We start from the raw sequence: 19,973 nt of genomic DNA, 5'->3' as shown, positions 1-19,973 counted from the left end.
AGGAGGATATGGGGATGGGTGGCCAACAAGAGGGAAGGCAGTGAGGATAAGGGCCTTGTCCAAACCTTGGCCCTGAGCATCCAGGCCAGACAAGCTCTATGCTTGGTGTTGAAGTGGGGCTGGGAAAAACTTAGAGGCCGTATGTGTGTGCGTGAGACTTTGTACACAGCGGTGCATGACCAACTCGATGGGTGGGATTTTTTACGAGTTTGAGTTTGTGTAGTTGAGACCAGACCATACCTGCAGGAGTGTAGGTGACAAGGTGGTGCCACATCAGTCTATGTGGGCATGAGGTTGGATGTATATCTGTGGTGGGGGGTGGGAGGTGGGGAGTACGTGCATGTGGATGGAATAGGAAGCAGCTTTTCACAGTGGCTTGAAATCTAGAATTTGGGTTCAAATCTTTGCTCAGCCACTCACCAGCTATGTGGCCTCGGGCACATTATTTAGGTTCTCAGTCTAGGGTGTTAGGGCGACTACGTTTGTCTCTGTGTGTGTGTGTGTGTGTGTGTGTGTGTGTACAGAGTAATTCTATTCTACGAGGTCTTCATGGATATCCAACCTAAAGGAAACTCTTTCGTTTTTCTTTCCTGTCACAAGCTGTCCTAATCACAATTTGAGGTTATCCATTTATTTCTGTTTCTCCCACTAAACGTGAGCTCATAGAGGCAGGGAGCTTTGTCCTGTTCACTACTGTGTCCCAGCACCTGACATACAATAGGTGCTGAATAATTGTTGGGTAAATGCAGGGCTGTGTCTGCGTGGTACAGAGAGAGAGGTGGGTGCTGGCTGGGCATCACGGGCTCCTAGAGGGCCCTGTGCCCAAGTCTGATCTCTGTCTTCCCTTCTCAGCTATTGACAACTATTCCTTCAGCCACCCTCACGTTTATGGGAATGATGATACGTCATCAACTCCCTATATCACCTTTGACAACATCTTTGCCTTCTCTGGGTCTTAGGGACTTCATTCACCTCATTTGTAAAATGGGAGGGTGGATGGACTGACGGGTTCATGTTAAGCCTCCTTCCTGACCTAAATTGCTATGGAAATAGTCTCAATCTAATTTCCTCTTTAATTCATTCAATATTTATTGAGCACTGATCTGAAGCTGGACCTGCCCTCATCCGTAGAGCTGAAGTGAAAAGGGATAGAAGATACAAACCAGAAATCTCGTGTATCTCCAGCACCACCCCACCTCAGCCACTCTCTCCGCCTGATGGAATTTTAGTCTTCACAGTCTGAAATCAGGGTGGGTATTTCTGTTGACAAAGTGATCTTGCTCCCTAACCAGTCTTGAGAGTCAGTAGAGCAGGGACCCAGCTGGTCTCATTGCTACAGCCCCACAGCCTGATTGCAGTGCCCTGGCACATAGTAAGCACTTGGAAAATAGCTGTGAAATGAGCTAATAAATGATGCAGCAGGAGCAGGCTCGCATGCATGACCTAGTGGATGCCTCGATGTGTCATTACCCACTTTGCAGATGGGAAAACTGAGGCTCAGGAAGGCAAGCCATTTGCTGGGTCCCACTGCAGCGAAAAGTGTGTGGCTGTGGGATGCAGCAAAGGAAACTTGGATAGCCCAGAGGGGCATTCCCAATCCCCTCCCAACCCCCGTCTTTCCTCATATGTACAAGACACAGACCCTGGGGTTGCGCTGATTTGGGGGGAGGGGAGAGGGCAGGCCAGTGCAAAACACTATCGCCAGAGCTGGCGATGCTATGTTGGCAAATTAGAAACAGCTTGGCGCTGATGGGGGAGCTTCCGGCGCCCGATCCCCAATTCTATGAGCAGGGGCACCTGGGACCCTATTTAACTGGGGCCAGTCAGCCACAGTTTCCGAAGCCAGGGAGAGATCCCCGCACCTACCCGGGAATCCCCAGCGTAAGGGGACCTCCCCACACAGCTCCAGCCTGAAGGCAGGCCTGAAGCCCTCAAAGGGCGTACTGGGGGCCCAGACTTTCCGGTGGAACGGGGGAAGCCCCCAACATCCTGGCCCCCTCCCTCGGGGCGCCTGGTACCCCTCTCCGCCGCAGCACGCTGCAGGAAGCTTACCTTGTAGGAGGGGTCTGGGGAAGGGATTCCCGCCCTCTCCAGCCGGAAGGTGGGGTGGCGGGAGGGAAACGGGGATGTCCAGACCCTTTGTTTGCTGGTGTGTGTGTGTGTGTGTGTGTGAGAGAGAGAGAGAGAGAGAGAGAGAGAGAGAGAGAGAGAGAGAGAGAGAGAGAGAGAGAGAGAGAGAGAGAGAGAGAGAGAGAGAGAGAGAGAGAGAGAGAGAGAGAGCGCGAGAGCGATTAGGAGACCCGCTGGGGTATGAGTCCGTGCGCGCGCGTGCCCGGGCGGTGGCGGCCGGAGAGATGCTGAACTGCCCCAGCTGAGGGGGGAGGGAAGGAGAGGGGAACTCCCGTGCCCGCCCGCCCTCCCACTCCCGGGTTGAATGGAGCTCGAGGTGGAGGGGCGGTAGCTTTCGTCTGGATGCCCCCCCCTCCCCAGCCGGGGAATCCCCCCAATTTGGAGACCTTTATTCCATTCCCTCCAGCTTCCTCGCTCCAAAAGCTCGATCTGGGGGAGTCTGGGAAGAGGCGCCTTGCATCCGAGGGGCTGGCGCTCCTCCCACCCCACCGGTCCCCACGAAGTGCCCTTTAATCGGAGATAATCCTGGCCTTAGGCTGCAGCACGACCTTTTATCCAGGTTTCAAAGCGAGGGTTGGGATTGACGAAGGTGTGCGGCTGAGGTCGCCCAAGCGCAGAGTAATGGAGTCCTTGGAGCTCGGCAGAGGAAGAGGGCCCCCACGCGAAAGGGGAGAGGCTATGAGCGGTCCTTGAGTACCCGGCGAGGAAAGCCCACCCACGCCTCCACCACTCCCCCCGCCCCATCAACACCGGCGTGGGGCCTGGGGCACTGGCCGCTGGACAGACACTAGCGACACCCAGCGGCCGCACAGGGACACGCCGCCGCGTACCCGCTCGGCAGACACGCGGTGGGGTTGGGGCGGGAGGGGTCCGGGTGATTCTAGTGCGTGTACGCGAGTCCCGCTCATAAGCGGCAGGAGATAGGAATGGGACAAGGAGGCTCTGATCCCAACCGGGGAAACACCAACCCCTAAAGCAGGGCCACATCACGGCCAGCCAAGGGCAGGGTCATATCCCTCCTCTTAGACCTTCCCAGGGCAAGATCCTGCACCCCTCGTTTTGGGAAGTCCCCTCAGATCACACCCCACCCCGATTAACAATGGATAAGGGGCAGGTCTCCTCGCCGAGGCCCCGCCCCTGCAGTGGTTTCAGTCTGTCGCTGTGGCGTGGCTAGGAGGACAATTCTCTCGCTCAGTCTCACCAACTGCCCCCCACCTGCGGCTGCCGTAAATTCTCACTGTGAGGCAGCGGGAGATGAGGGGGGCCCGAGGTTGGGGCGCCCTCAGGTATACCCCCCGAGGTGCCTAGCGAGGACCCCGCGTCGGAGGAGGCGGGGTCGCGGCCGGGGCTCGGGCGGCCAGAACTCGCGCTCAAGTCCCTTTAAGACCAGCTCGGTCGCCAGTGCCGCCGCTGCAGTTACTAGGGATATGGCGTCATCTTCGGGTGGGGCTTACGCGCCCGACCGGAAGGGGAAGGGGCGGGGCTCCGCGTACCCAGGTTCCAGTGCTGTCGCTGTCGCTGCCGCCACCGCCAGTGCCCCTTCGGAACCGGAGCGGGCTGGGCCACAGCGCAAGATGGTGGACTACAGCGTGTGGGACCACATCGAGGTGTCTGACGATGAAGATGAGACGCACCCCAACATCGACACGGCCAGTCTCTTCCGCTGGCGGCACCAGGTAGAGCGCGCGTGCCCAGCACCTTCCCCCTTCCCGGGACTCCGCTCCAGAGTTCTGATCCCCTATACCTCCGGGGACCCGCCATTGACACCTGGGATCCCACCGCACATTCTGGGCTTTTAATATCTTCCGGGGCTCAACTCCGTGATCCCAGAACTGCCGGGACCCCTAGGGCACCTTCCTCATAGTCTAGACTCCCAAGACAAGCTTTGGGGGTGCCCCCTAGTCCTGTCTGGGACCTTCGACTTATACCCAGAACTCTGCCACAGCGTCTGGACCCTGATCCTATTCCGGTACCCACTTCTGATCTTGGATATCCCATTCGCCTCTCCCCTCCCCAGTTCCTAGAGTCCCTAATCCTTGAATGAATCTATTCTGCGATATGACTCCCTGGGTTTGAGGATGATTCCCATTCAGATCCAGAGATCCCACGCCTCCAAATAGAACAAGGAACTCTGCCTCCCCTGGGATTTCTGTTCCTGGCCTGGACGCCAACCCGCACCCGGGGCCCCTTCCCTACCATTCGGTCCTTTGCCCTACCGGGGTCCTCAGTCCCATCTAAGACTGGAGTTTGGGAACCCGGGTCCCCTCCAGACTGAATTACCAGCTCTACCCTGATGGAGCCTCCAATTCTGTCTGCTCTGCTTTAGTCTCACCTGCTGTAGACCCCATATCCCACGACACCAGGAAACCCTACCTTAGTAGCTTCCCTCCCAGCCAGAGCCCCGGCTGCTTACTTGGTATTGCAGACCACCCACACCCCAAGACCAGCTTCCTGTAGCACCTCTGCCAGCATTGGAACACCTCATCCAAACCCACCCTGTCTTCCTCCTAACCCCAGCGTGGTCTGCTGCTCTCAGACACCCAAATTGTCTCTACTCTCACCAGAAACTCTCTCCCAGCCTGATTCCAAATTCACTGCCCCTTTTATCTATTTGCCCCTAAATCCAGAATCCCAAGTCTGAGGGTACCCTGCCTCTCTCCCTGTCCAACAGTGCTCACAGACCAATAGAATAGCTCTCATAAGACCTAATGTTCTAGCCCTAGCTGGTGGCTCAGTGGATAGAGCGTTGGCCTGTAGACTGAAGTGTCTCTGGTTCGATTCCGGTCAGGGGCACATGCCTGGGTTGTGGGCTCAATTCCCAGTGGGGGGCGGCCCATCAATGATTCTCTCTCATCATTGATGTTTCTCTCTCTCCCTCTCCCTTCCTCTCTGAAACAGTGAAAACATATTTAAAAATAAAAGACCTAATATTCTAACCTCCTGCTCCCCCATATCAGAGCTGCTGTATCCACATGCCTGTGCCTGTTATACTTTTAAACTGAGGGTGTGTATCTGTCAGAACCTTCTAGTGAGGAATGCTTCACCCCACCCTCCCTTATGGCAACTCCCAATCACTTATCCAGAAACTCCTAGAAGGCCCCTTCCCATCCTGCCAAGGCATTATTAGTTCCTACATTTGGCCCCCGTCCCATTTTCAGCCCATTCCTTAAAGCAGCAGGCTCTTACGGTGTATCTGTTGGGCAAGCCGCTAGAGAGCAGGGGTGGGAAACGTCTGGCTTGCGGGCCATATAAGGTCTGTGAAATCATTTGGTCTGGCCCTGCCAAGGCATTAGGGGTGAGTTAATTAAATGTTTGACCAAATATAGCAGGCTAATTTTTAAGTTGATAATTTTGAATGCCCCTCGACTGATGTTATAAATATCCAAATGGCCCTTGGCAGAAAAAAGGTTCCCCACCCCTGTCCTAGAGTGTAAGAAAGTTCTAGCACTTCCATTTCCTGTTGTGTGTAACATTTATTATTTTGACATATTTAAGACACCCACAGAGCTCTAAAGACAATAAACTTGGGAACACGAGTTTCTGCCACACAAAGAGGTTAATCTGTACTGCTTTATGGAGACGCTTTGGTCCTGCTGGTGGGAGGGCCCTCTATCCTGTAGCTGCTTCCTCCCGCCACGCCCTCCGCCTCCTCCCCCCATCCCCCCTCCTCCCACAGAACCTTTTCCTGTCCTGCCGCAAGAGCCCTGAGGCTGTAGTGGAGACAGGGGGCCTCAGTGTCTCCTGCACTGGGCAAGCTTGGGTTCTGTCCCCTTCAGTTGAAATGAGATTAGATCTGAAAAGAACTTGGCTCAGGCCCTGGGAGGAGAGGTGGGATTGGTAGAATGGTAGCCTGGTGAACTTCTTCTTCTTTTTTTTTTTAATACATTTTATTGATTTTTCACATAGAGGAAGGGAGAGGGGTAGAGAGTTAGAAACATCGATGAGAGAGAAACATGGATCAGCTGCCTCCTGCACACCCCCCACTGGGGATGTGCCCGCAACATTGCTGGATGAGTCAGGAGCCTATGACCTTGGTGAGGGGTGTCTTTTTATTTTATTTCTTTTTTTGTTGTTATTAATGCCCTTGACCGGAATCGAACCTGGGACCCTTCAGTCCGCAGGCCGACGCTCTATCCACTGAGCCAAACTGGTCAGGGCGCCTGGTGAGCTTCTGAACACAGACTTCCCCACCTGGGTTCAAATCTTGGCTCCTGAATCACTGACTTGCTGCATGGCCTCCAGCCAAGGGTTTGATCTCTCGGTGCCTCAGTTTCCCCAGTTGGGACTATTAATAGTATCCACCCCATAGGGTTATTAGGAGGGTTGCTTTATTTACTTAATGGATGTAATGCTTTTGGGACAGCACCTGGCATGTAATAGCTCTTTTTAAATTTTAGCCACTACTTTCATCCTTATTATTTAGGTAACTCGCTCTCATGGTAAAAAAACAAAAAAAAACCTCCAGAGATTCTAGAAGGGGACAGGTGAGGCTCCCTTGCTCGGACAGCCACCACTGGTTTCTTGCGGCTCCTTCCAGTGAGTTGTGCCACATTAAGATGCCATGAGCCTTGGTTTCCCTCTCACCCACTGCCGTGGCTTCTGCCCTGCCCAGCCCCTCATGGAGGTGGAAAGCCAGGCCTGGCGGGCAGCCACCCCTGCCAGTTCTGGGAGGCCTTTATTTAGCTTTGGCCTCCCTGGCGGCCACTCAAAGGACACTGGGGAAAGCTTGTTGGCTGCCCAGCAGGGTGGTAGGTTTCTGCTGCCACCCAAGGCCAGCCGTGATGCCCGCCTGAGAGAGAGCCCCTCTCAAGTCAGCAAGAAGGCTCCAGGGTGGCACAGGCCCTTGTGGAGAAAGGGAGGTTGCAGAGGCCAGGCCTGTGTTGTTCTTTCATCCCTCCGTGAGGCAAGGGCCTTCTCGATCCCTCTCCACGGGGGGAAAGTGAGGCTCAGGACCGGTGTCCATCCAGGGGAGCGCCAGTCCTTTGGAGGCCCAGCTCTCGATTCTCACCCGCTGTGTGCCTGGCGCTGTGCTTGACCCTGGACAGACAGCCCCAAATAAGGCATAAAAGCAAGTTAACAGACCCGTCTGGTGGTGATAGTTATCACAGTGATGATAACAGTAAGATACTGAGTGCTGTGTTGCAAGCAGTTGCCATGGAATCATATTTAGTCCTCACAGCAACCCTGTGAGGCCTCCTTTCGCAGGGGGGAAAACCAAGGCAGGGAGCGGGGTAAGGGACTTGGCCAAGGACACGTCACCAGTCAGTGGCGGAGGTGGGTGCCGTGATGATGCAGTCACAACCATCCCAGTCAGTGGCGGAGGCGGGTGCCGTGATGATGCAGTCACAACCATCCAAGTCAGTGGGGGAGGTGGGTGCGGGGATGATGCAGTCACAACCATCCCAGTCAGTGGCGGAGGCGGGTGCCGTGATGATGCAGTCACAACCATCCAAGTCAGTGGGGGAGGTGGGTGCGGGGATGATGCAGTCACAACCATCCCAGTCAGTGGCGGAGGCGGGTGCCGTGATGATGCAGTCACAACCATCCAAGTCAGTGGGGGAGGTGGGTGCGGGGATGATGCAGTCACAACCATCCCAGTCAGTGGCGGAGGCGGGTGCCGTGATGATGCAGTCACAACCATCCAAGTCAGTGGGGGAGGTGGGTGCGGGGATGATGCAGTCACAACCATCCCAGTCAGTGGCGGAGGCGGGTGCCGTGATGATGCAGTCACAACCATCCAAGTCAGTGGGGGAGGTGGGTGCGGGGATGATGCAGTCACAACCATCCCAGTCAGTGGCGGAGGCGGGTGCCGTGATGATGCAGTCACAACCATCCAAGTCAGTGGGGGAGGTGGGTGCGGGGATGATGCAGTCACAACCATCCCAGTCAGTGGCGGAGGCGGGTGCCGTGATGATGCAGTCACAACCATCCAAGTCAGTGGGGGAGGTGGGTGCGGGGATGATGCAGTCACAACCATCCCAGTCAGTGGCGGAGGCGGGTGCCGTGATGATGCAGTCACAACCATCCAAGTCAGTGGGGGAGGTGGGTGCGGGGATGATGCAGTCACAACCATCCCAGTCAGTGGCGGAGGCGGGTGCCGTGATGATGCAGTCACAACCATCCAAGTCAGTGGGGGAGGTGGGTGCGGGGATGATGCAGTCACAACCATCCCAGTCAGTGAGCCCTAACTCAGGGCAGCAGTAAAGCTGAACACCCAGAGTGCATTTCCTTGTTTGAGCCCGAAAGTGTTCCCCAGAGAGAGCGATTGTCCCCTTGGACAGACAGCAATGACAGGAACCATGTGGGGATGGTGCTTGCTGGGCGCCCATGCCTGGACCGTCTGCTTTACTTTATAACTTCTTTGCTCCTCCCGGTGCAATCCCATGAGTTTGGTGGTGGTGTCTGCATTTGACAGACGAGGAAACAGATTCTGAGCGGTTAGGGGATCGGCCCGGGGACCCCAGGCAGTACACCGTGACCATGGAATGTGACCCCAGCTCTGGGGCCTGAGGCTGCCCTCCAGCATCTTCTCACATTATCTGATGATCGCAGAGGGGCTTTGGGGATGCAGTGACGCTTAGGAGGACACTGGGGAAGGCTCTGTTGAAACTGAGACTTGGCAAATCAAATGGAGTAAGAGGAAGAGAATTCCAGGTGGAAGGAGCAGCATGTGCAGAAGCTAAGAGGCAGGAGAACTGGTGTATTCGGGGAACCACGAGGCCCAACATCTGCCTGGGACCCAGAGTTGGCAGAGGAGGGCAGGACCCCGCCCTACACAGGGCCTTGGTGCCCGGTTGGCAGCTGGGGGCAGGGTCAGGGGGTCCCATCTGAACCCACACACGAGGATGGAGTAGAGGGAAACGATGTCTGTGTTCCAGAGACTCCTCTGCTGAGCCTGGATGTGAGAGAGCAGCCGTTGAAGGCAGTGACATCTCGGGACTTTGTCAGTGGCCCTGGATTGAATGGGCACAGCCAGGAGCCGGGGAAGATGATGTGGAGCCCAGCAGGGCTGCAGAGCAGACAGGGCTGAGCAATCTGATGGGGGTCTGAATAGGGGCGCTGAGCGAGGGGGACGGTGCGATGGGCACCATCACTGAGCTTAGGGCACAGTGGAAGTGGACATTTGGGGTGTAACACCCAGGAGGCTACTGGGCACGAAGCTGGGGCCCAGGAGGGCATGCTGTCCTGGAGACAGCTGAGCGGGCCTTGGCAGTGATCCAGGCTCAAAGACTCGCAGTGGAGTGAATTAGAGAATCATTTAATAGTGGGAAACCGTCAGGACTGGGTGCCAGAGCAGGAGGGCAGGGCAGGGTCAGTGAGCAGGCCTCAGCTGGGGGCAGGAGGTGGGGTAGGTGTGGCTTCCCCGAGGGAGGACATGGCAGGAGACTGGGCTTTGGGGGGTACAATGGTGGGTTCGGTTTTGGACATGGAGTTGGAGATGCCTACGGGACACCCAGGCAGAGGTGGATTGAGAGGGTTGCTGGGCAGAGGATGGTGCTCTGGTGTTGCAGAGAGACTCTGAGGGAGAAGGGGAGCCTATGACCTTGGTGAGGGGTGTCTTTTTATTTTATTTCTTTTTTTGTTGTTATTAATCCTCACCCAAGGATATTTTTTCCATTGATTTTTAGAGAGAGCGGGAGGAGGGGGCTAGGGAGTAGAGAGAAACATCGATGTGGGAGAGACACATCGATTGGTTGTCTCCTGCACACACCCAGACGGGACTAGGGATTGAACCTGCAACCTAGGTACATGGCCTTGACTGGGAATCAAACCTGAGACCCTTTGTTCTTTGGGCCGACGCTCTATCCACTGAGCTACACCAGCCAGGGTAGGGGGTGTCCTGACTCATCCAGCAAGCAAGTCCTGAGCCCCTGCTATGTGCCAGTGTGTGTGTGACCCAGTAAACAGATGTATCTCCACTTCTGGGGAGCCAGTATCCTTGGAGAGGGACAGTGCCCAAAGCGTGGTAAATCATTGTCACTGGATGTTAGCAGGTGACATGGGCTGAGGAGGAAGGTAATGCAGGACAGGAGTGAGGGGGGGTCCTGCTCTTCAGTAAGGTGCTCGGGGAAGGCGTCACCTATAAGTCAGCATGTGAGCCAAGATGCTAGGGATGCGAGAGCGTCACCTGGGGGGAGGAGGACCCGGGCACAGAGCCTTCCAGGCCGAGGGAACGGCCAGTGCAAAGCCTCTGAGGTTGGAGTGCATTCAGGAAAGGTTGAGACAGCCAGGTGGCTGTGGGGCAGGGGAGTTGGAGGAGGTGAAGGCATGGAGGTAGCAGGGCAGAGTGTGCAGGGCCTTGTGGACTATGGGGAACTTGGTTTTTGCTGTGAGTGAGGTGGGAGCCATGAGGACTTCTGAGCGGAGGAGGGACCTGTCCTGACCCAAGTGTGTGCAGGTATCTCGGGGTGAGGGTAGAAGCTGGGCACCCAGGACACACGTTGGTGCGGTCATTCCTTGTGACCATCCCAGGAATATCCCGGAAGCCCTTGGCTGGGATGGGGCCAGGGTCAAGGGACAGGCTGTTCCCCAGAGTGATGGGCCATCCCTGCCCACAGGCCCGGGTGGAGCGCATGGAGCAGTTCCAGAAGGAGAAAGAGGAGCTGGACAGGAGCTGCCGCGAGTGCAAGCGCAAGGTGGTGGAGTGCCAGCGGAAGCTGAAGGAGCTGGAGGCGGCTGAGGGTGCGGGCAGCAGGGCGGAGCTGGAGCGGCTGCAGGCCGAGGCCCAGCAGCTGCGCAAGGAGGAGCGGAGCTGGGAGCAGAAGCTGGAGGAGATGCGCAAGAAGGAGAAGAGCATGCCCTGGAACGTGGACACGCTCAGCAAGGACGGCTTCAGCAAGGTCTGCGGGGGCCGGCGGGGTCCTCGCACCCCTGGATGGGCTCCGGGGCCATTGGAGGTTGGGGGTTGAGGGCTGCACAGGTTAAGGGAGAGATGGATGGGGGCAGCGGGGGGAACCGGGATGCCAAGTGAATGGAGCACCCCACTGGTCCCCTTCTGATCGGCCCCAAGGCCCTCGTCCGAGGCCACAGGTGCCACGCTCGTGCTCCTGCCACATTGATGCTCATGGCGCCATCCCTGCCTCCACCGTGGATGGGATGGGCATGGCGGCCACGGCCCACCCGGCTGTGTTCGAGGCACTCCGAGGCCTCACCCCAGCCCACTCCCTCCCCGCCCACCACAGAGCATGGTCAATACTAAGCCCGAGCAGGTGGAGGAGGAGTCGGAAGAGGTGAGAGAACAGAAGCACAAGACCTTTGTGGAGAAGTATGAGAAACAGATAAAGCACTTTGGTGAGTTGGGTGCGGGGCTCCAGCAGTGGGGGCCTGGGGGGGTTGCGTGTGACAGGGGCTGGCCCTGCCTCTGGGTCCTTCCAGCACCCTGTCAACACCTTTGTCGTAGGCATGCTCCACCGCTGGGATGACAGTCAGAAGTACCTGTCAGACAACGCCCACCTGGTGTGCGAGGAGACGGCCAACTACCTGGTCATCTGGTGCATTGACCTAGAGGTGGAGGAGGTGAGTGGAGCAGGCGCTGGGCTGGGGAAAGGCTCTACCCTTAGGCTGCCACTTGGTGACACTGCTGGTTCTCCTCGGGCAGAAATGCGCACTCATGGAGCAGGTGGCGCACCAGACCATTGTCATGCAGTTCATCCTGGAGCTGGCCAAGAGCCTGAAGGTGGACCCCCGTGCCTGCTTCCGGCAGTTCTTCACTAAGATCAAGGTCGGGGCCCTGAGCAGCTGGGGCAAGATGGGGGTGGTCCTCAGGGAACCAGGCTACGGTCATTGGGGGGAGGCAAACACATGTCCACTGGGGCCCAGGCCTTTGTGATGAGAACCTTATACATCGGGAGAGGGCTGAGCCATGGAGGAGGCGAGAATGTGTTGGCTTCCAGACAGATTTTGAAAGAGGGTGAGGGACAGAGTCAAGGACACCTCCAGGTTTCTTACCTTGAACACCTGGAAAAACAAAGCTCCGTGTGCTGAGCTGGGAGCTTGAGGGCAAGCAGATTTGGGGTTGGGGCCGTGAGATCCAGAGCTCAGGGGTGGCGGTGTTGAGTTGGAGGTGTCTAGGAAAATCCCCACAGGAGGACATGAAGGAGTGGCTGAGGGATCTGTGGTGCGGGGGGCGTGCAGGCAGGTGGCATTAGCACACAGGCACACTTCGTTTGATTGCACTTCACCTTATTGAACTTCGCAGGTGTTGTGTGTTTTTACAAATTGAAGGTTTTTGACAACCCTGTACTAAAGTCTATCGGCACCATTTTTCATGTCTCTGTGTCACATTTTGGTAATATTTTCAGTTTTTCAGACTTTTTCGTTATTACTATATTCATTATGGTGATCTGTGATCAGTGATCTTTGATGTTACTAGGGCAAGACCAGCAAAAAGATTACGACTCGCTGAAGGCTCAGATGATGGTTAGCATTTTTTAGCAATAAAGTATCTTTTAATTAAGGTAGGTACATTTTTTAGACACAATGCTCTTGCATACTTAGTCCACAGTATATTGTAAACATAACTTTGATGTGCACTGCGGAACCGGATACTCGTGTGACTTGCTTTATTGCGATGCTTACTTGATTGCGGTGGTCTGGAGCCGACCGCAACACCTTCGAGGTGTGCCTGTGTAGGTGGTACAGTCTGAGCTTAGAGGCGGAGACTAGATGGAATGGAGAAGAGGCTCGGCCCCAGGGTGTCTCTCAGGCCTGGCAGCAGGAGGGGCTTGGATCCCTCAGTCCTGCCTGGCAAACCCCTCTTGCCTCCTGCTCCCCACAGACAGCCGACCGCCAGTACATGGAGGGTTTCAACGATGAGCTGGAGGCCTTCAAGGAGCGCGTGCGGGGCCGCGCCAAGCTGCGCATCGAGAAGGCCATGAAGGAGTACGAGGAGGAGGAACGCAAGAAGCGGCTTGGCCCCGGCGGCCTGGACCCCGTGGAAGTCTACGAGTCTCTCCCTGAGGTGTGGAGCCCCAGCCCCAGGCAGGCAGGACTTGCCGAGTCCCAGGGGCCCAAGCCCTGACCTCAGCCCCTCTGCCTCCACAGGAACTCCAGAAATGCTTCGACGTGAAGGACGTGCAGATGCTCCAAGACGCCATTAGCAAGATGGACCCCAGTGTAAGTAACTGCATCCCCGGCCCACCCACTAGCCGGCTGAGTGGCAGGCCAGCAGTGTGCCCCCCAGGTCTCCATGTTGCGGATGGAAGGGTCTCCTGGGCTTCTGGGAGGAATACGGGAGGCTGGGTCACTGTGGCCAGCACATGAGGCAGCCAGGCTTTTGGACCACAGGCACCTACTGTGTCCTCGGCATCCAGACTGAGTATCACTTGACTGTGGGCTGTTTGTGAGCACAGCCAGGACACCCGACTGACCGCAGCTGGCCAGTGATTCAAGGTGGCCCAAGGAGGGGTTCCTCCCCGGCGTCAGATACCCCATCAAACCACAGATCCTCTCTTTTTTTTAATATATATATATATTTTTATCTATTTCAGAGAGGAAGGGACAGGGAGAGAAAGAAACATCAATGATGAGAGAGAATCACTCATCGGCCACCTCCTGCACACCCCCCACTGGGGTTTGGGCCCACAACCCTGGCATGTGCCCTTGACCGGAATCGAACCCGGAACCCTTCAGTCCATAGGCCAACGCTCTATCCACTGAGCCAAGCCAGCTAGGGCCACAGATTCTCTTTTGATATTAACTGGCCAAATGCATGGGAAGGGCTGGGCACATGGTAGATGCTGGTAAACCTTAGCTGTCATTCATTATTGTTAGGAGCAGTAGCAGTGCTGAGAGATGAGTCTTCATAGAGTTTGGTTTGACCCCATTTCTGACAACTGGCTTACTGGTTGGCCATACTGGTTTCCTCATATGTAAATTGGGTCCATCCAGAGGATCTGTGCTGGGGTTTCTAGATCTTCAAACTCCGGCTGGAGGTTCACTGCCTGTCTTTGGTCACAGAGGTCATGCTCTTTTTTTTTTTTTTTTTTTTAATATATTTTATTGATTTTTCACAGAGAGGAAGGGAAAGGGATAGAGAGTTAGAAACACTGATGAGAGAGAAACATCGATCAGCTGCCTCCTGCACACCCCCCACTGGGTATGTGCCCGCAACCAAGGTGCATGCCCTTGGCCGGAATTGAACCCAGGACCCTTGAGTCCGCAGGCTGACGCTCAATCCACTGAGCCAAACCAGTTAGGGCTTTTTTTTTTTTTTAATTTTATTGATTTAAGAGAGGAAGGGAGAGAGGGATAGAAACATCAATGATAAGAGAGAATCATTTATCGGCTGCCTCCTGCATGCCCTGTATTGGGGATGGAGCCCACAACCTGGGCATGTGCCCTGACTGGGAATTGAACCATGACCTCCTGTTTCATAGGTCAACACCTAACCACTGAGCCGGGCTGCACTAGCCACATTTGACTTGCTTGATAGCCACATATGGCTGGTGGCCACCATGTTGGACAGCACAGATTATGGCTCCTTTCCATCACTGCAGACAGCCCTTTTGGATAGCTCTGCTCTAGGGTGAGCAGTAAGCAGGATTTAGGATGTGCAGGAGACAGGTGCTCCTCCTGGAGGGGGCAGCTTGGCCTCACCTGCCTGTCTTTCTCCCCACAGGATGCAAAGTACCACATGCAGCGCTGCATCGATTCAGGCCTCTGGGTCCCCAACTCCAAGTCCAGTGAGACCAAGGAGGGGGAGGAGGCGGGGCCCGGGGACCCTTTGCTGGAAACTGTCAAGCCTGGGGAGAAGGATGTCAGCGCGTGACCCGCCCAGCTGCCGCCCGCCTGCCTGCAGGCTTCCGGGCCCCCCTTTTCAGAAAATGAAAATAGATGCCATTGCCCTAGCTCCTGGCTTCCTTCACTTCCCCCCACCCTCCAGCCTGGGAGACCTGCCCATGCCCTACCTCCCGCACTCATCCAAGTCTTGCTTTGAGTCAAGGGCCTTCACTGCCTGAGCTCCCCCATCAGCATTATGCCAAAGGCCCTGGGGTGCAGGAAGGAGCAGAGGTGGTTAAGCCGATCACAGGAGCGGGGGAGGGTCCCCAGCCTGGGGGCCTGCTCCAGTCAGTTCCCACTGTCAGCTGTCGAGTCTCCTCTGTGGTGAACAGCAGTGATCTTCCAATAAAGGATTTCAGATGCGCTGTACAGCGTCGCGGGCTGTTGGCACAGCTCTCCTCGGGGGTGGGAATGGGGGGCCTGGTGAGTGTTGGTGACTAGACCTGTGAGTCGCACGCTTTGCCCTCCACCTATCTGGGCAACTCCTGTGCGCACTCCAGACACACTGTTCCATCTCTCCCCTCAAGGTTCTCACCTGCCTCTCGCCTCTCGGGCTTTGACCTGTCTTGTTCCTCTAAGTCTCCTGCACCATGTCTCACCTTCCATGTGTGCACTCTGCCTCCAAAACATCTTTTTATTCACAGGCCTTCACCCTGGGCCAGGTCCCCAGCACCTCTGGCCTGGACACCGCCCCCACACCAGACCCCAATGGGCAGTGGCCAGAAGATGCACATGAACACGAGTCAGGGCACGCTCCTCCCTCAGAGTAGCGTTCAAAGCCCTCCCGAGGCTCACCAGGCCCAGAACCATCGCCCAGTCACCTCCTTGCCCTCACCTTGTGTCCCCTCACCTTGTGGCCCGCGGGCCATAGTTTGAGGACCCCTCCTCTATGCCCTGCTGATCTGAGAGCACTTGAAATTTTACATCAGTGTGAGTTTGGACAACTTAGTGTTCCCTTCTGTACAATGAGAATAATGGTAATGCCCTCCTCCTACAGTTGTGAAAGGAGATAATGCTACTGGCAAGCAGGTGCCTGGCATGTGCTCAAGATGTGGGCCTTGGTGCGTGCCTGACCCTCTGCCTGAACACCCCAATAAGTCCTCAAGTGGGGCTCCTGTTAAAAGGTAATGAAATATTTGGGCCCCAGAAAGGGCTTTACAGAATAGTTCAATGAGCATGGACACACTAGCCTAAGAGATGAACTACCAAGCCAGTGAAGCCCTCTGCCCACCCCTTTTGGGGGGTACCACCCCGGCATGCGTGTCACTAACACCAGAGCTCAGTGCCACCTCCCAGAGGCCTTCCGCCAGCCTTCTGCGTTGCCCCTCCTGAGCCCAGGCAGCCTGCCTCACCTGCCCAAGTGCCTGGCTTTGCCGACCTGTGTATTGTCTGTTATGCTGTGAGTGCCACCAGGGCACAGATGGAGTCTTTCCTGGTCCTGAGATACTCACAGCACAAGGGGTCCTAGCCTACAGGGGGCTCTAAGCAAACATTTGCCAAAGCTAAGGGTCCCAGAATGCTGTTGTGCACAAGATGATCACCACCAGGGGGCAGTAGCGAGCTGCATCTAGTGCTTTTCATATAGATGAGAAAGGCAGGTGGTGGATCTGGAGGGCAGGGTGCGGGGAAAGCAGCCTAAGGCCCTGCATAAACTTCACTCATCCAGGGTTGTCAACTGCTTAATTCCTTTTTAAAATATATATATATATATATTTATTGATTTCCGAGAGGAAGAGAGAGGGAAAGATAGAAACATAAATGATGAAAGAGAATCTTTGATTCGCTGTCTCCTGCACACCCCCTACTGGGGAAGGAGCTGGAAACCCAGGCATGGGCCCTTGACCGGAATTGAACCCCGGGTCTCCATAGGCCAAGGTTCCATCCAATGAGTCACACCAGCTAGGGCAACTTCTTCTTCTTTTTTTTTAAATATATTTTATTGATTTTTTACAGAGAGGAAGGGAGAGGAATAGAGTTAGAAACATCAGTGAGAGAGAAACATCCATCAGCTGCCTCCTGCACACCCCTCACCGGGGATGTGCCCGCAACCAAGGTACATGCCCTTGACCAGAATCAAACCTGGGACCCTTTGGTCCGCAGGCCGATGCTCTATCCACTGAGCCAAACCGGTTAGGGCAGGGCAACTTCTTAATTCTTTACTGTGAAAACTTTCAAAGACAATCCATATTCCCGATTTTTCCTTTTGCCTCAGGCTCCACTATAACTAAGCACTCTAGTTCCTAAAATTTCTATATTTTGTTTATCATGGACATTTTTTATGTTCATTGTGCTGGTTGAAAATATTACACTAAAGTATTTAAGTGTTTATCTTAGTTACAGAGTTTTTGTCTTGTTTCTTGTTGATCTTATTCCAGTATATATTTTTTCCTTTTTTTTTTATAGAGAGTGAAAGGGAGAGGGAGAGACAGAAACATTTGTGTAAGAGAGACACATTGGTTGCCTCCTGCACGCACCCCTTCCAGGCCAGGGATTGAGCCTGCAACCGAGATATGAGCCCTTCACTGGAATCGAACCCATGGTCCTTCAGTCCGTGGGCCAATGTTCTAAGCCAGTGGTTCTCAACCTGTGGGTCGCGACCCCTTAGGCAGTTGAACGACCCTTTCACAGGGATCGCCTAAGAGCATCCTGCATATCAGATATTTACATTACGGTTCATAACAGTAGTAACATTACAGTTATGAAGTAGCAACGAAAATAATTTTATGGTTGGGTCACAACATGAGGAACTGTATTTAAAGGGCCAGAAGGTTGAGAACCACTGCCGCCCTAAGCCAATGTGAGCCAAGCCGACTAGGGCAGTTACAGAGGGTTTTGTTTGGTTTAATATATTTTTAAATTCATTTTAGAGAGGAAAAGAGGGATAGAAACATCAATGATGAGAAAGAATCATTGATCAGCTGCCTCCTGAACGCCCCACACTGGGAATCAAACCCGTGATTCAGGTATGTGCCCTGACCCGGAATCAAACCCTGACCTCCTGGTTCATAGGTTGGCGCTCAACCACTGAGCCACGTTGGCTGGGCCACTTCCCTTTCTTTTTACACTCTACAGTCTGAAACATCTTGCTTTTTTCAATGAACAATATGGTCTGCAGATCTTTCCTTTACGGTCCGTCAGCACTTCCTCATTCTGTCTCCCCAGCCTGGAAAGCACCAGTATGTGCACATCTCAGCATTTACTTCACCAGTTCTTTTTTTTTTTTTTTAATTACAGATTAGATTTTAAAAAATATATATTTTATTGATTTTTTACAGAGAGGAATAGAGTTAGAAACATCGATGAGAGAGAAACACCGATCAGCTGCCTCCTGCACACCCCCTACTGGGGATTTGCCCACAACCAAGTTACATGCCTTGGACCGGAATCGAACCTGGGACCCTTCAGTTCGAACCTGGGACCCTTCAGTTCTCAGGCCAACGCTCTATCCACTGAGCCAAACCGGTTAGGGCTCACCAGTCCTTTTTGACAAACACTTGGTTTTTTCTAATCTCCACTTTTTCAAGCAATGCCTCAAGAAATGCCCTTGGATACCATTTGCCACAAGTACAGGCTGCCCACCTGTGGGAAAAATTCCCAGAAGCAGGACTGCTTAGTGGGAAACACTAAGAATTACACTCAGAAGAGTGGAGGGACTGGTATTGGTGATGTGAGCGGGGTTGGAAAACAAACACACGTATGTTGAGTGTATTAGTTCTCTATGGCCGCTGTAACAAAGTGCCACAAACTCAGTAGCTACAAATGCATTATCTTCTAGTTCTGCAGGTCAGAAGTCTTACCGAAATGAAGACATTGGCCAGGCTGGGATCCTTCTGGAGGCTGCTCTGGGTGGGACTACTAGGGATGGCCTGCATTCCTTGGCTCCTGGCCCCTTCCTCCATCTTCGAAGATGGTAAATATGAGTCCTTGAATCACATCACTCCTATCTCTTTTTCCCCCTCTCACTTCCACTTTTTTTTAAATAAATTTTTTAAAAATATTTTTATTGATTTCAGAGAGGAAGTGAGAAGGAGAGAGAGAGAGATATTAACATCAATGATGAGAGAGAATCATTGATCGGCTGTCTCCTATGTGCCCCCCACACTGGGGATCGAGTCCACACCCGGGTCATGTGCCCTGACCAGGAATCAAACTGTGACCTCCTGGGTCATAGGTCGACGCTCAACCACTGAGCCATGCCTGCCAGGCTCCCTTCCACTTTTAAGCACCACGGTGACCACATTGAGCCCCCCAGACTCATCTCCCCATTTTAAGATCAGCTGATTAGCATCCTTTCCCCCTCTTTGATTGATTGATTGATTGATTAACACCCTTGATTCCATCTGCAACCTTAATTCTCCCTTACTCTGTAGCATCACATATTCACAGGTTCTTTGGGGATGGGATATGTTATTCTGCTACGGGAGGCGCCCCAGAACTAGCAGCATCAGAGAGCTATAAGTCCAGGACTAAGGGGTGTGGGGAGGGAACTCCCTGCAGGATGTGTGGTCAGAGAGAGACACAGCCACTGCCTGAACTGTGGCCGAGTCAGGAGGTGGGGGGCGGGGGCAGATACCCCTTGTTGCTTTGGCTCCCACCTCTGGTCCGCCAGGCTTCCCCACCGGCAGAACCCAACCGAAACCAGGACGTGGAAGCCAGGCAATACAACTTGCTTATTTTGTGGCCACCAGAGGGAGCCCTCAATCCATAGCTACTCATAGGCAACAACTATTTGGGACTCCTGCTGGGTGCCTGGAATGGTGCTGGGTGCATAGAACAGGGTAGACTCCGTACCCAGTACCCCTATGTGCCCAGCTTCTTGCATTCCTAGCATTAAAATCATCCAGCCCCACACCCTAAATCCCATTTCTTAGCATGTATTTGGTTTATGTCGGATCCTCCAAGGCAGGGATTCCTGTGTTTTATTCATGGCCAGACCCCAGGGCCTAGAACTCAGCACACAGTAGAAACTACATAAGTCTGTTTTTTTATATTGTGGTAAAATGTATATAGCATACAATTGACAATTTTAACCATTTTGTAAAATCCTCACCAGAGGTTATTTT

General features: G+C 54.2%; 1 protein-coding gene across 1 annotated transcript; it reads left to right on the top strand.

The window, feature by feature from the left end:
* Nucleotides 1–3,577: 3,577 nt before the first annotated feature.
* On the top strand, nt 3,578–15,279 carry CDC37 (cell division cycle 37). The gene is made up of 8 exons (XM_006765764.2): nt 3,578–3,806; nt 10,689–10,970; nt 11,313–11,421; nt 11,531–11,646; nt 11,729–11,851; nt 12,908–13,090; nt 13,174–13,245; nt 14,750–15,279. Exons 1-8 carry the CDS (start codon nt 3,705–3,707, stop codon nt 14,897–14,899), a joined length of 1,137 nt encoding a protein of 378 aa, XP_006765827.2. The 5' UTR covers nt 3,578–3,704; the 3' UTR covers nt 14,900–15,279.
* Nucleotides 15,280–19,973: the final 4,694 nt, after the last annotated feature.

This window comes from Myotis davidii, unplaced genomic scaffold (assembly GCF_000327345.1).
Source record: "Myotis davidii unplaced genomic scaffold, ASM32734v1 scaffold1439, whole genome shotgun sequence".
In the NCBI taxonomy this organism is placed as follows: domain Eukaryota; kingdom Metazoa; phylum Chordata; class Mammalia; order Chiroptera; family Vespertilionidae; genus Myotis; species Myotis davidii.
The sequence above is the reverse complement of the archived record's forward strand: the minus strand, read 5'-3'. Positions and strand labels throughout refer to the sequence as shown.

Coding starts and splice junctions, on each gene's coding strand:
- CDC37 (XM_006765764.2), top strand. CDS start 3,705: ATGGTGGACTACAGCGTGTGGGACCACATCGAGGTGTCTGACGATGAA. Junction 10,971..11,312: donor GCAAGGACGGCTTCAGCAAG/GTCTGCGGGGGC, acceptor CGCCCACCACAG/AGCATGGTCAATACTAAGCC. Junction 11,422..11,530: donor GAAACAGATAAAGCACTTTG/GTGAGTTGGGTG, acceptor CCTTTGTCGTAG/GCATGCTCCACCGCTGGGAT.